The sequence below is a fragment of the Muscardinus avellanarius genome, assembly GCF_963383645.1.
Source record: "Muscardinus avellanarius genome assembly, chromosome: 11".
Classification (NCBI taxonomy): domain Eukaryota; kingdom Metazoa; phylum Chordata; class Mammalia; order Rodentia; family Gliridae; genus Muscardinus; species Muscardinus avellanarius.
In genome coordinates this window covers 7,474,718-7,488,939 of record NC_137797.1, presented here as the reverse complement: position 1 = coordinate 7,488,939, position 14,222 = coordinate 7,474,718, and the positions used below count along the sequence as shown (strand labels likewise).

The 14,222-nt window shown below is 53.9% G+C and overlaps 1 protein-coding gene across 1 annotated transcript; it reads right to left on the bottom strand.

Annotated features, from left to right (window-relative positions):
* Positions 1–378: 378 nt before the first annotated feature.
* CENPM (centromere protein M) lies at positions 379–12,324 on the bottom strand (the record flags this gene model as incomplete). Its single annotated transcript, XM_080706228.1, has 6 exons — positions 379–519; positions 6,281–6,372; positions 8,049–8,128; positions 9,521–9,613; positions 11,682–11,761; positions 12,268–12,324. 6 exons carry the CDS (start codon positions 12,322–12,324, stop codon positions 379–381), a joined length of 543 nt encoding a protein of 180 aa, XP_080562354.1.
* Positions 12,325–14,222: the final 1,898 nt, after the last annotated feature.

Below are 14,222 nucleotides of genomic sequence, written 5' to 3'. Positions count from 1 at the left end.
ATTTTTTACTCTTTTTTTTGAAACAGGGTCTCACTAAGTTGCAGAGGGCCTAAGTAGCTGAGGCTGGCCGTGAACCTGTGACCCTCCTGTCTCAGCCTCCTAAGTACTGGGATTACAAGCGTGCACCACCACGCCCAGCTCAAGGACCATGTTCTGTGATAACAGGGCCCCAGGATGTGGGGCCCGATTCGCCTCTCCCTCCCTGTCCTCCATTGTTCCGAGGCAGTTCCCTCCTCTGCAAAGTCAGTAGTGGAGGAGACCAGCAGTTCTCAAACTGTTTAAAGCCGCAAACCCTTTGTTCTAAAGAGATCTAGGTGGAGATGCACATGGCCGGAGGGATGAAGACACGCCCGGCCGGGTGAGCTGGGCAAGGCGCCCTCACAGCTCCTCCAGCGGGGGGCTCTCGGAACTCCTCAGCAGAGACAGCAGGTTCAGGGCAGAGACGCCAGGCACGTGGCCCGCACAGATCTGTAGCACGCGCACCAGGCGCTGCGCCATGGCGGCTCGGAAGCCCTCCACCTGCAGGGAGAGCAGAGGACAGTGAGACGCAGGGGCCGCCCCCAGCCCCGAGAGCCCAGGCCCCCAGGTGAAGACAGAGAGGGGAAGGAGGAACTTGACCCGGGAAGGAGGAGCCGCCCACGAGACTTACTATTATTACTTATTATCAGAGATTTTATTATTATTTGGTACTGGGAATTGAACTAAGGAGAATTCTACCTCCAAGCTACACTCACGGCGTGTGTGTGTGTGTGTGTGTGTGTGCGTGTGTGTGTGTGTGTGTGTGTTTTACTGGTGATTGAACTGAGGGGACTTCTACCTCCAAGCTACACCCCCAGCTCTTTTTATTTTGAAACCAGGTCTTGCTAAGTTGCCGAGGGTCTCACTAAATTGCTGAGGCTGGCCTCTAACCTGTGACCCTCCTCCCATACAGGCCTGCATCACCACACCCAGCTACCCCTAGCCCTTTTTATCTTGAAACAGGGTCTTGCTAAGCTGTTGAGGCTGGCCTTGAACCTTCCATCGATGGCGTTTCTCTGGCTTGAGCCACACACCTGGCTGAGCGGGGCTTCCGGAGGGCTGGTGAGCCCAGAGCAGCTGAGGGTTTGGTGGGACCAGGCTATCCCAGCCCCGGCACCAGCGAGTGCTGGTGAGTACGCGGCGCTCTATCCGTGCCTGCTGAAGAAGAAATCGTGGTGCTCCCTGTCTGGCACGGGGCCTTGGAAGCACCCGGCCTCTCTAGCTGGGGCGGGGCACCCCACTGGCCGCCACACAGACTCGGACAAGGCACCCTCAGCTGCTGCTCCCCACACCACTGTCACCTGTGACCCCGCTGGCATGAAATCCGGAGGTAACCTCAGGCCTCACTGCGCAGGCGCTCAGCCCTCCCGCTCTGTCCGGCTCCCAGCGCCCACACCCACCCAGGCTCCCTCCAGGGTCCAACATCCCAAGGCTGGGGCTGGGCCCCCGGATTTCTTCTCCCACACTAGATACCCCCAAGGTGACCCCATCCAGTTACGGTTTTAAAACCACCTAATTGCTGATGACACACAAATTGCATCTCTAGACCTTCCCTCCGCGTGGCAGACGAGCCTGCAGCTGTCCGCTTGATTCCCTTCCGCTGCTAATGGAGGCCTTGGTCTCCGCACGTCCATGCAGAGGCCCGTGGCCTCGAGCCCTGCTTGTCTCCTCCTGGGCACCAGGCCTCAAAATGCAGTCGTCCTTGACGCGTCTCCCGCCTCCCTCCCATCCGGCCATCAGCATCTCCTGCTGTCTCCCCCCTGGAAACAGCTGAGTCCAGGCCAGTCTCACCGTGCCAGAGGACCCTCCACCCCCTGGCCCTCTCCTCGTCCCCCTCTCTGGCTCCTTCCAGCAGCTAGAAGGACCCGTTCAAAACACCGAGCCAGGCCGCGTCGCTCTGGGGCCCAAACAGCCCAGCGGCTCGGATTTGCTGAGTAATAGCCACAACCTCTGCCGTGACCCCGGCCTCCCTGACCTGTGACCCCGGCCTCCCTGACCTGCCGCAGGTACCGACTCGCCTCCCCCCCTCCCCCAGGCACACCAGGCGACCTCCAGCCCGCCAGCCCGCCAGCTGCCCTGCACCCCGCGCCCACGGGCCTCTGAAAGTCACGTTCGTTCGCGAGAGGCCTCCGGGGTCACGCCCCAAATCCTGTCTCTACATCCATCGGACCCGCCACAGCCCGCGTCCTACATTTTTACCGTTTGCTTCTCAGAACAGCGCCAGGGCTCGGTCTGGTTTCTGAGGCCGGGCCTCGCTGTGTTGCCCACGCTGGTCTCCAACACCTGGCTAAAGCGGTCCTCCCGCCTCGTCCTCCCAAGAAGCTGGGAGCACAGGTGCGCTCTCCTGCCCACAGGACTTTACCGTTCCGTTCCACGCTGGATCTCTGGTGCCTGCAACGGCGCTCGGCTGGCTGTGTCGACGTGAGAAGTGTCTGCTGAGCAGTCCTCCCCACGTCTGTGGCTTTGGCCCTGAAACCCGTCACCGAGCTGCTGCTGCCCTGACCGGGCGGCGTCCTGCAGCTGGGCCTCCCCGCCCACGTCGCACCGAGACCCCACACCCAAGTCTGGCCACAGTCGCCACCCTGCCACCCTGCCCAGACGTACAGGGGGAAGAATGACCGAATCCTGTGGGTCCTCTCTCTCTCTGGATCCTGGGAGGGCAGGCCACGTCTGCCTGTCTACCTGTCTGTGTGTCCAGGCACCAGCCTGGGCCCTACGGGCAGACTGGGGCAACTGCCCCGGGGCCGGTCAGTCAGGTCCCCCGAATGTATCCGTCTACAATGGGCTGATAATTACTCCACGGGAAGGGCTCAACTCCTGGCGAGGCTCAGCCTCGATCACACAGAGGGTCCGCTCTGAGGACAACAGAGGCGCGGAGTCCATGCGCCAGGCTGCAGCGAGGGCGCGGGCGTGTTCCCGACAGGTGCACAGGCGCTTCTTGTCCCTTTCTCTCTTTCTTTCTTCCTTCCTTCCTTTCTTTCTTCCTTTTTTTTTTTTTGGTGGTAATGGGGATTGAATCCAATGGCAATCTACCTCTGACCTAGACCCTCAGCCCTATTTATTTTTTTTTATTTGAAACGGGTCTTGCTAAGTTACTAAGGGTCTCACTAAATTGCTAAGGCTGGCCTCAAACCTGTGATCCTCCTTTCTTAGCCTCCCAGGACTGATTAAAGGCATATGCCACCACACCCAGCTACTGCCAGCCCTTTTTATTTATTTTTTATTTGTGGTACTGGGGATGGAACCCAGGGGCATTTTACCTCCAAGTGACACCTCTAGCCCTATTTTTTTTTTTTTTTGGTGGTGGTACTGGGGTTCCTGGAAACCCCTTCTACCTCCGGGCTACACTCCCAGACCCATTTTTATATTTTTATTTGGAAACAGGGTCTCTTAAGCCAGTGCGGCTGGCTTCGAACCTGTGTGATCCTCCTGACTCTGCTTCCCAAGCGCGGGGATTATAAGCGTGCGCCACTACGCCCCACGCCCGGCTATTCTTTATTTTGAAGCATGGTCTTACTGAGTTGCAAAGGGCCTAAGTAGATGAGGCTGTCTGAGAACTGCGATACTTCTATCTTAGCCTCCCAAGTACTGGGATTACAAGCACGCACCACCATGCCTAGATCTGTTTGTTTGTTTATTTATTGCAGTACTGGGGATGGAACCCAGGGGCATCCTACGTCCAAGCTATACTCCAGCCTAGTGTGTGTGTGTGTGTGTGTGTATGTGTGTGTGTGTATGTGGTACTAGAGATAAAACCCAGGGTGTTTCTACCCCCGAGATACACTCCCAGACCTATTTTATATTTCATTTGGAAACAGGGTCTCACTAACTTGCTGAGAGCCTCACTAAGTAGCTGAGGCTGGCTTTGAAACTATGTGATCCTCCTGTCTCAGCCTCCCAAGCGCGGGGATTACAAGCGTGCGCCACGACGCCCGGCTCTCCAGCACAATTTTTTTTTTTTTTTTTGGTGGTACTGGGGTTCCTGGAAGCCCTTCTACCTCCGGGCTACACTCCCAGACCTATTTTATACTTTTATTTGGAAACAGGGTCTCTTAAGCCAGCGCAGCTGGCTTTGAACCTGCGCGATCCTCCTGTCTCTGCCTCCCAAGCGCGGGGATTACAAGCGTGCGCCACCACGCCCAGCTCTCCAGCACAATTTTTTATTCTTTATTTTGCAACAGGGTCTGAGTTGCAGAGGGCCTCATTAAGTAGCTGAGGCTGTCCAAGAACTGAAATCCTCCTGTCTCAGCCTCCCGAATGCTAGGATTATAAGTGTGTGCCACCATGCCCGGCTATTTTTTATTTTGAAACAAGGTCTTGCTAAGTTGCCAAGGCTGGTCTTAAACCTGCGATCCTCCAGTCTTAGCCTCCCTAGTAGTTGGAATTATGGGCGTGTGCCCCCAGCTGAGGAGGTATTTCTTCAGTCCCTTTTGCTGACAGGGAACAAGCAGGGGCCTGTGCATCCTCTGCGTCAGCTGAAGGCCTTTTCTTAAAACAAAGTTCTGCTGGAGAACCCATGCCCTGGTGCGGCCTGCCCCCTCATGGCCACTCGCAGAACTGCACCACCTGTCACAAGGGTAGCAGGCGGCCGCGAGGCACCGTGTGACTCTCAGGAGAAAACCAAGGCTTCTACTTGGGAGGCTGAGAAAGGAGGATCACAGGTTCAAGACTCTCAGCATCTTAGCAAGACTCTTAGCAAGTGAGTGAGACCTGTTTAAAAATAAAAAAGAGCTGAGGTAGGATGCCCCTGGGCTCAATGTCCAGTCAGTCTCTCCCTCTCCCTCTCCCACACACAAAGCAGAACAAAAACACACAAACAGAACTCTAAGGCCCAGCATTCAGGGGCTGAGACCGGAGGATCGCGGTTCGCGGACAGCCTCAGCTACTTGGTGAGGCCCTCTGCAACTCAGTGAGACCCTGTTTCAAAATAAAGAATAAAAAAGGACCAGGGTTGTAGCTCAGAGGTAGAATGCTCTGGATTCTAGACCTAGTACTGCAAACAAACAAACAAACAAACAAACAAACAAACTAAGGCTTTGTGGGGGAAGGTGCCGTGTTGGCGCCACATGGGGCTGGCTGTGATGGAGAGCCGTACACTGGCTGTGTGGCTGTGATGGGTGTGTGTCCCTGAGTCTGTCCTGCGGAGGTCGCTGTGGGCACGGGCCTCAAACCCAACTCCTGAGAGCAGAGTATCCATCCAGTCAGGGGTTCCAAAAACAGTCATCAAACAGAAAAATCAGGATGGTGGCAGAGCCGCTGCACACCGTCATGGATGGGGGGTCCAGGGTGGGCAGGTGTGAGGTAGCGATGAGGCCCGCCCAGCCTAAGGCGCGAGGGAACATCTCTTAGGTCTACTGGCGACGCAGTCTCTCTGCACCTACGGTAGCTCCTGCTCACACCCATCATGCCCACTTCATTAAAACGCTGGGTGTGGTGGCACAGGCCTCTAGTCCCAGGTCTTGAGAGGTGAGAGAGGATCGAAGGTTGGAGGCCAGCCTCAGCGATGCTGTGACCCTCAGCGATTCAGGGAAACCCCTGAAACGGAGTCAGGCATGACGGCGCACACCTGTGGTCCTAGTATTCGGGAGGCCGAGATAAGAGGACTGCAGGGTTGCGGCAGCCTCAGCAACTTGGGGAGACCCCGTTTCAAAATAAAAGAATAAAAGAGGACTGGGAGTGTAGCTCAGAAGTAGAATGCCCCAAGCACCATAAAAGTAAAAATAAACAGCAGTGGGGGTTTAGCTTGGAGGTAGAATGTCCCTGGGTTCAATTTCTATTTCCAAAAAGAAGGAAAAGAAAAGAAGAGCAAGCAGAAGCAAGAAACAGAGCCTGACATACAAGCCATCTCACACCCGCGAGCCCGCTGGAGGTCACAGCCAGTGAGCAGAAAAGCAGGCTTTTTTTCTCTCTCATTTTTGTGGCACTGGGGATGGAATCCAGGGGCATTCCGCTCCTGAGCCACACCCCCAACCCTATTTTATTCTTCATTTTGAAACAGAGTCTCAGACACTTAGCTAGTCGCGGAGGGCCTTGCTAAGTTGCTGAGGCTGGCTGTGAACCTGCGATCCTCCTGGCTCCGTCTCCCAAGGACTGGGATGACAAGGATGTGACGCCATGCCTGGCGAAGAGCAGGCTTAAACTAGCACTGCATGTGTCCTGCACACCCAGAGGCGCCTCCCTGGGCGCTCGATGACCCTTCCCGCACCACAGGCTGTCCTTCCCACACCCGCGGCCATGTCGGCTGGGCGGCCAGCGTCCTCACCTCCAGGTCACAGAAGAGCAGCGGGCTCCGGTAGGTGCGGGCCAGCTTCACCACCGTGTTCCGGTGAACGCTGCAGTGGCTCTCATGCCCAGCTGCAAAGAAGCAGAGAGCCGAGGGAGGGCTGATGAGGGAGAGCTGGGCCGGCACCTCACTGCCCCGCCTCTGCTGTCCGCTCCCCGCTGGTCAGCGGGGCAACAATCCTGTTCTACCTCTTTCTGTGGGTGGTCAAGCCCATCACACTGGACAAAAGAACTTAGGGTGCTCTATGAATACAAGTTGGAAATGGGGAGCTCCCCGCTGATTTAGGACAGTCAGTGGATTGCGAATTGCTACAGGGAGATTACCGGCATTTATTTATTTATTTACTTATTTATTCATTCATTCATTTTAATCTTTTTTGGGGGGTCTGGGGATGGAACCCAGGGGCATTTGACCTTTGAGCTACACCCCCAGCCCAATTTTTTATTCTTTATTTTGAAATAGGGTCTCACTAAGTTGCTGAGAGCCTAAGTTGCTGAGAGCCTCACTAAGTAGCTGAGGCTGGCTTCTAACCTGTACAATCCTCCTGTCTCAGCTTCCCAAGTGCTGGGATTACAAGCGTGTGCCACCATGCCCGGCTATTTATTTATTTACTTACATCCCCCCCCCCCCAGTATTGGGGATGGAACTCAGGGTCATTCTACTTCTGAGCAATAGCCCCAGCCTTATTTTTTATTCTTTATTTTGAAATAGGGTCTCACTGAGTTGCAAAGGGCCTAAGTAACTGAGGCTGTCCATGAACTGCGATCCTCCTGTCTTAGCCTCTCAAATGCTGGGATTACAAGTGTGCACCACCACGCCTGGCCTCAGCCCTGTTTTATTCTTTTTATACTTTATTTGAAAACAGGGTCTCACTGAGTTTCTGAGAGCCTCACTCAGTAGCTGAGGCTGGCTTCGAACCTGTGCGATCCTCCTGTCTCAGCCTCCCAAGTGCTAGGATTACAAGCATCCGCCACCACGCCCAGCTTATTTTTTTTATTATTTTGAAACAGGGTCTCAATCGTGGAGGGCCTCGCTAAGCTGCTGAAGCGGCCATAAACCTGTGATCCTCCTGTTTCACCCTTCAAGTGCTGGGATTACAGGTGTGCACCACCATGCCCAGGCTCAGGCACACATTTATTCCGCAAGGCTTACTGAGTGCCAGGCCTTCCCCTCTAGGAGCTCACAGTTCGGTTAGGGAGGCAGACCCCATGTCCTTGGTGCCGGAGAGGACCCTGGTGCCCAGTTCTAAGGTATTTGTAGGGATTGCCAGACAAGGGGAACTAAGTATCTGAGAGGGGCCCCACAGTAGTCATTAAGAGGATGGGCATGGACTCGGGCTCTCTGTGAAGCTCAGCTCTAATGCTGTAATAGCTATGGGGTCTCCGAGTCATCTAACCTCAGGACCAGTTTCTTAAGTTATAAAACCAGGATGATACCTGCCTCAAAAACTAAAGATACTGCAGGGCCTGGTGCACAGCGAGAGCTCAATAAAGGCCAGCTACCATTCTTTCCACTGTCCCTTTTGCAGTCTCAGGCAGAGCAGGATTTTTTTTGAGAACTATAGCTGACCCAAAGAACGGGAGTAACGGGGTGGCACCAGAGGGCGGAGGCCGGACCACACAGCACTGTGCCTTTACTCTGAGGATTTCACTCTGAAAGCGGCAGGGAGCCGTGAGGCAACTCCAAGCAACAGCAGCAGTTACGGACTCATAACTAGGGGGGCTGGCGGCAGGGCAGCTGCGCTTACCGCCCGTGGCGAGGAAGCACACCTTCCCCAGGAAGAAGTTGGCGTCCACGTGGTGCAGGGAGTCCTCCACATTCTTCAGGCTGGGGTGGCCGGCGGGGCGAGAAAACAAAGCAGATTTCACAACAGATCCAAGAGAAGAGTGACAGCAAACAGCCCTGGAGGGATGCTCCTGTTTTTATCCCTCCCTCCCTCTTTCTTTCCTTCCTTCTTTCCTTCCTTCTTTCCCTCCCTCCCTCCCTCCCTCTCTCTCTCTTTCTTTCTTTCTTTCTTATACTGAGGATTTAACCCAGGGGCGTTCTACCTCTGAGCTACACCCCCCAACCCTTTTTATCTTCTATTTTGAGACAAATTCTCACTCAATTGGTGAGACTCTAGCTAGATTGCTGAGGCTGTCCTAGAACCTACGATCCTCCTGTCTCAGCCTCTAAGCGCTGGCATAGCAGGTGTGTGCCCCACCCAGCTCAGAGCTCCGAGCCCACGTCCCACCGCGGCCTTCCTTACAGTACTCTTCTTTTGGACTCTAGCTGCCCACGCACAGGGAGTCTGCTCCCCGCTGCTTGCGCACCCTGCGGGGACAGGACCTCTTGTTTGTGTCTGTCCCTGCTCTTGGGTATACAGAGATTTCAGAGGCTGTTAATTAAAAGATCAGATGACACTGTTGGAATCTATTTATTTTATTTTATTTTTTGTGGGACTGGGAATGGAACCCTGGGGCATTCTGCTTCCTAGCTACACCCCCTGCTCTATTTTTTATTCTTTATTTTGAAACAGCGTCTCACCGAGGTGCAAAGGGCCTCACTAAGTAGCTGAGGCTGGCCATGAACCGCGATCCTCTGGTCTCAGCCTCCCAAGTGCTGGGATTTCAAGTGAGCGCCACCACACCCAGCTTTTAATTTTTTTTTTTTAATATTTTATGGCACTGGGGGTTGAATCTGGGGTATTTCACCTCTGAGCTACGAACCTATTTCCTTTTATTTTTGTTTTGAAACAGGGTCTTGCTAGGTTGCTAAGAGTTTCATTACATAGTTAACATCGTCTCTGAACCTGTGATCCTCCTGTTTAGCCTTCCAAGTATAGGAATTATAGGCATGCACCATGCTTGGCTGTCAGTATTTTTTATTTTATTTATTTATTTTTGGCAGTACTGGGGATTGAACTCAGGGGCATTCTACCTCTGGGCTAGATCTCCAGCCATTTTTTATTTTGAAACAGGGCTTAAGTTGTAGCGGCCTCTAAATGGCTAAGGCTGGCTGAGAACCTGCCATCCTCCTGTCTTCGCCTCTCAAGTACTGGGATTACAAGCGTGCGCCACCACGTCCGGCTTGTCAGTGTCTCTTAAACACCAAATACTAGCGGCTGGCTCCTCAGGGGTTGCCCCAGGCAGCCTCCCCCGCCTCCTCCCGGTCCTGGCCCAGCACGCTCCCTCGCCAGCTCTGCCCGAGCCCTGGCAGCCCCTATCCTCTGGTTCTTACCTGTATTTGCTATGAAGGTTAATCACAAACACAATCAGGTCAATTCGGGGACGATGTGCATTGGAGGGCAGGGGGAGGGACTTTGCCAAGTGGCTGAAAAAAGAGAAACCACATGATTAGAGACCTGTACCCATCTGGAACATGGCTGTCACCATGGGGAGCACAGGGCCCCCGGAGTTCTCCTGCTACCAATGACGTGCAGCACTGAGGAGAGGATCATCTTTGCTCACACCTCATTGGCCAGGACTAGTCACATGGCCCCACACACCCACAAGAGGCAAGAAGTCCTCTTAAGTCCTTCTGTGTGCTATAAACACAGAGCATGCAAATCTGTACAATGGAGAGAACAGATGACCATACAGGTGATTTGTTCTTCTAGATTAAAAGTCTTATTTACCCTTCAATTTTTTTTTTTTTTTTTTTTGGTGGTACTGGGGGTGGAACCCAGGGGCTTTCTACCTCTGGGCTATACTCCCAGACCTATTTTATATTTAATTGGAAACAGGGTCACACTAAGTTGCAGAGGGCCTCACTCAGTAGCTGAGGCTGGCTTCAAACCTGTGCGATCCTCCTGTCTCAGCCTCCCAAGCGCGGGGATTACAAATGTGCACCACCACGCCCGGTTTACCCTTTGATTGTGTGTGTGTGTGTGTGTGCGTGTGTGTCTGTCCATGTGGTACTTGTGATTGAAGCTCTGAGCTACACTCATCAAACAGGTTGATGAGTCTCACTACTTGCTGAGGCTGTCCTCGAACCTATGATCCTCCTGTCTCAGCCTACAACATATTGGGATCACAAGCATGTACCACCACACCAATTTTTTTTTTTTTTTTTTGGTGGTAGTGGGGATGGGACCCAGGGGCATTCTACCTCTGCGCTACACCTCCAGTCCTATTTTTTTGTCTTTTTATTTTTTGAAACAGGGTCTCACTGAGTTGCGAAGGGCTTTGCTAAGTGGCTGAGGCTGTCTGGGAACCGCGATCCTCAGGTCTCTGCCTCCCAAATGCTGGGATGACAAGTGTGCGCCACCACGCCCTGTGCCACCATGCCTGGCACCCACCACCACATCAATTTTAATAACTTAACTAGGATATAACTTGACAACAAGTATTCTTTTTTCTTTTTTTGTACTAGGGATTGAGCCAGGGCATTGTACCTCTGAACTACACCCCAGTCTTTTTTATTTTATTTTGAAACAGGGCCTCAGTTGCTGAGGGCCTCACTTGGTTGCTGAGGCTGGCCTCGAATTTGTAATCCTCCTGTTTCAGTCTCCCAAATACTAGGATTATAGATGTGCACCACTGTACCCGCTGACATCAAGTATTCTATGGCCATTTTTCCTGGGACAAGATATTTATATTCTCCTTTTAATGCAAAAATTCAACTTTTCATTCATTTCAGGAAACTTTCTCTTATTATATCTTTGGACACTTTTGCTCTGATTTTTCTCAAATCTTCCTTTTTTTTTTTTTTTTCTTCCCAGAACTGGGGATTGACCCCAGGGGTATTCTACCTCCGAGCTACACTCCCATCCCTATTTTTTATTATTTATTTTTGCAGTAGTGGGGATTGAACTCAAGGGCATTCTACCTTTGAGATACACCCCCAGCCCTATTTTTATTCTTTATTTTGAAACAGGGTCTCACTAAGTTGCAGAGGGCCTCACTAAGTAGCTGAGGCTGGCCTCAAACTTGTGATCCTCCTGTTTCTGCACCCCAAGTACTGGGATTATAGGCATGTGCCACCACCCCAAGCTGGACAGTTGATTTCTTTCTTTCTTTCTTCTTTCTTTTGTGGTACTGGGAGTGGAACTCAGGGTCTCACTGAGTTGCTGAGAGCCTCACTAAACAGCCGAGGCTGGCTTGGAACCTTTGCGATCCTCCTGTCTCAGCCTCCCAAGCACAGGGATTAAAAGCGTGCGCCACCACGCCCGGCTTGGACAGCTGATTTCTTATGTTGATAAAATACTAAGAGGAAAACAGAACAAGCGTGGTAACAGAAAGATGGGGTGCTCAAGTGTGGAGGAGCCAGCTTCGGGAAGAGGTCAGGCTCAGGGAGGGCTGCAGGCGGCTGGGAGACGCCGGCCACGCGCCACCTCACCCGCCCCCTTCCCTGTCCTCCACACCCGGCCCGAGTGCAGGCCACAGCCTCGGCTACTTACACTCTCAGCTCGGATTTACAGTCCTCCTTAAGCATCGAGTCCGCCAGCTGTTGCAGAAGAGCATCCTCTGTGCCCACCAGCTGCCCAGGGAGAGAAAGCAGCGGGTGAGACGGGGGCAGGACAGGGCCTCCCTCGGGGACATCGAGTCACAGCCCGAAGGGGGCGTGGAAGGCGCCATTTCCGGAGAAGAGGACCCCGCGAGGAGACGCGGGTTGAGGGCCTGAGGTCTGGATCCTTTCCAGGCCCGTGGGCACGGCACTGACCCTCCCACGCCTCCCGGCCTCTCCCCAGGCCAGACTCGACGACTCGGAAAAATCACCCGCTGCTCAGTTCCGCCGGACCTTGGGGCACCCCGCCCAGCCGCCCCACCAATCACAAGCAGGGAAAGATCCCGCCGCGCACCGATTGGCGGGTGTGTGGCCAGCCTCCGAGGGCGGCGACTCTGATTGGCTCAGAGTGTGCCTCCCGCCCGCCCCGCCCCGCCGGAGAAGCGCACGCCACAGTTCGGGAAACGCGGGGCCGGGGCGGCTGAGCCAGGGCCAAGGAGGGAAGGAGGGCAGCCCCGGGAGTGGGGCCGCGGCCTCACCAGGATGGCGGCTGTGTTCAGGCCAGGCAGCTTGTCCAGAGGCCGCAACACCGACATCCTGGTCGCAGGCACAAACCTCGCTCCCGCGGCGCGCGCAGACCTTTCGAACTGTCAGAGCCCCGCCCCAGGGCGCGACGGAGGGCCACGTGGCTCTCTGTGGGCGGGGCTTATGGGGCGGGGCCTTCTTAAAGGAACAGTTACCGCCTTTTCTAAGGGGGTGGTCCCACTTTAGCCCTAGGTAAGGAAAAAAGGTTTTCAGTGATTGATTCATAATTTATTTTCCTCCTTTCGGTCTTGTTCATGGTTCCTTCCAAACCTGTTCTGCCTATATCTTCCCATCTCTTCTCTGTCCTTGCAGTTGGTTAGAACAAAGGGTGTGTGTGTGTGTGTGTGTGTGTGTGTGTGTGTGTGTATTAGGGATTGAACCCAGATGCATTCCATGACTATACACCAGCCTTATTTTATTTTATTTTATGTTAGACACTGGAGATTGAACTGGGTGGCATTTTATCTCTGAGCTACATCCCCAGCCCTATTTTATTTTTTAGTTTGGAACAGAGTCTCACTAAATTGCTGAGGCTGGCTTCAAACCTGCAATCCTCCTGTCACAGCCTCCCAAATTACCACTACACCTGGGTTTTGATAAGTAAAATAAAAAATTAAATGCGAGTAAAATAAAAATAATTGAGTACGGCGGAGTGTGAAAAACACGAGAGAGGTCCGGTACACATGGCATGTAAAGTTTTAATGGCACGGCTCTCCCGGGGATCAGGGCGAGGCACCGTGGGGCCCGCGCGCCTGTCCGAAGCTTGAGGACGTGGGCTCCTTTTAAAGGCATGCATCCCGCGAGATGAGGGTTTACTCGCGGGAATGCCCAATTCTCGCGGGGGTTTCAGCCCCTCCCTTGCCCTGCAGAGGTCATGTGACACAAAGTCACAAGAGTGCAGGACCCAACTTAACATTCCGGCCTTTTGATGGTAGGGATAATGGATGACGATTGGACCCTCTAGCTTCTTCCTGCTGTCAAGGGGCGTCGTCAGGGGCCCCAGGCTGGGAGGAGTCGGGAGTCCAGTCCCCCAGAAGGGGGTGCAGGTGGGTGCATAGCTGCAGTGCGAATTGGAGGTTACCCTGGACAGCTTAGTGATGTGCGCTTGAGGAGGCTTGAACAGGCAAGGGCTATTAAAGAAAAAAAACAAATTATGAGATTGAGCAGGCGACCAAAAAGGAGACTGGTTTACTCAGTACCTGGAGAGCTACCCTGAGCTGGCAAAGAGGATGGAGGTTGAGGGATCCAGGAGCCATCAGTCTTCAGCCAGGCTGAGTAGGGCCAGCGGCGGGGCCTGGTCTGGAAAGGTGCTCCCCCTGTGTTGAGGCACCTGGGGCTCACCCTTTTCCAAGGGCATTGTTCCAGTGGCCCTCCTGGCCACATGCCGAGCAGTTAGGCGTGGCTTTGCCCCACTTGAGGCAGGCTCCTGGAGGTAGTTGTTGTTGCAGTCCTCCACACCTAGGTGGCGCTCCAGGGGGCTGAGCCGCCACCGCCAGCCGAAGGGCAGCTACCAGGGATCTGCTTTTTGGCAAAGTCAAGAGTGTACGCTCCATTTCCGCCTGTTTCTCTCTGGAATTAAAACTTAGATGCTATGTTAAGGTTCTGTCAGCTGCGACGGACCTATACTCACAAAGAGCAAGTCCCGAGACGGGTGTCCAGCAAGAATGGCAACGCGGACTCCGCACGGGCAGACAGAGAGTGTCGCCCCAGCCCCGGCCTGTCGTTTCCCGCAGCACCTAGGGCGCGCCCGAGCGGGCCACCCAGCAAAATTGCAGTCTGGCGCAGGCCAAGATGGTGACTGTGACATCACCAGGCAGTGACTATGCGCCATCACAAAATGGCAGCTGGCAGGAAAATAAATGGAAGCTGATGGGGGAGAGCATTTGGAAGGATACCAGACCGCTTATAA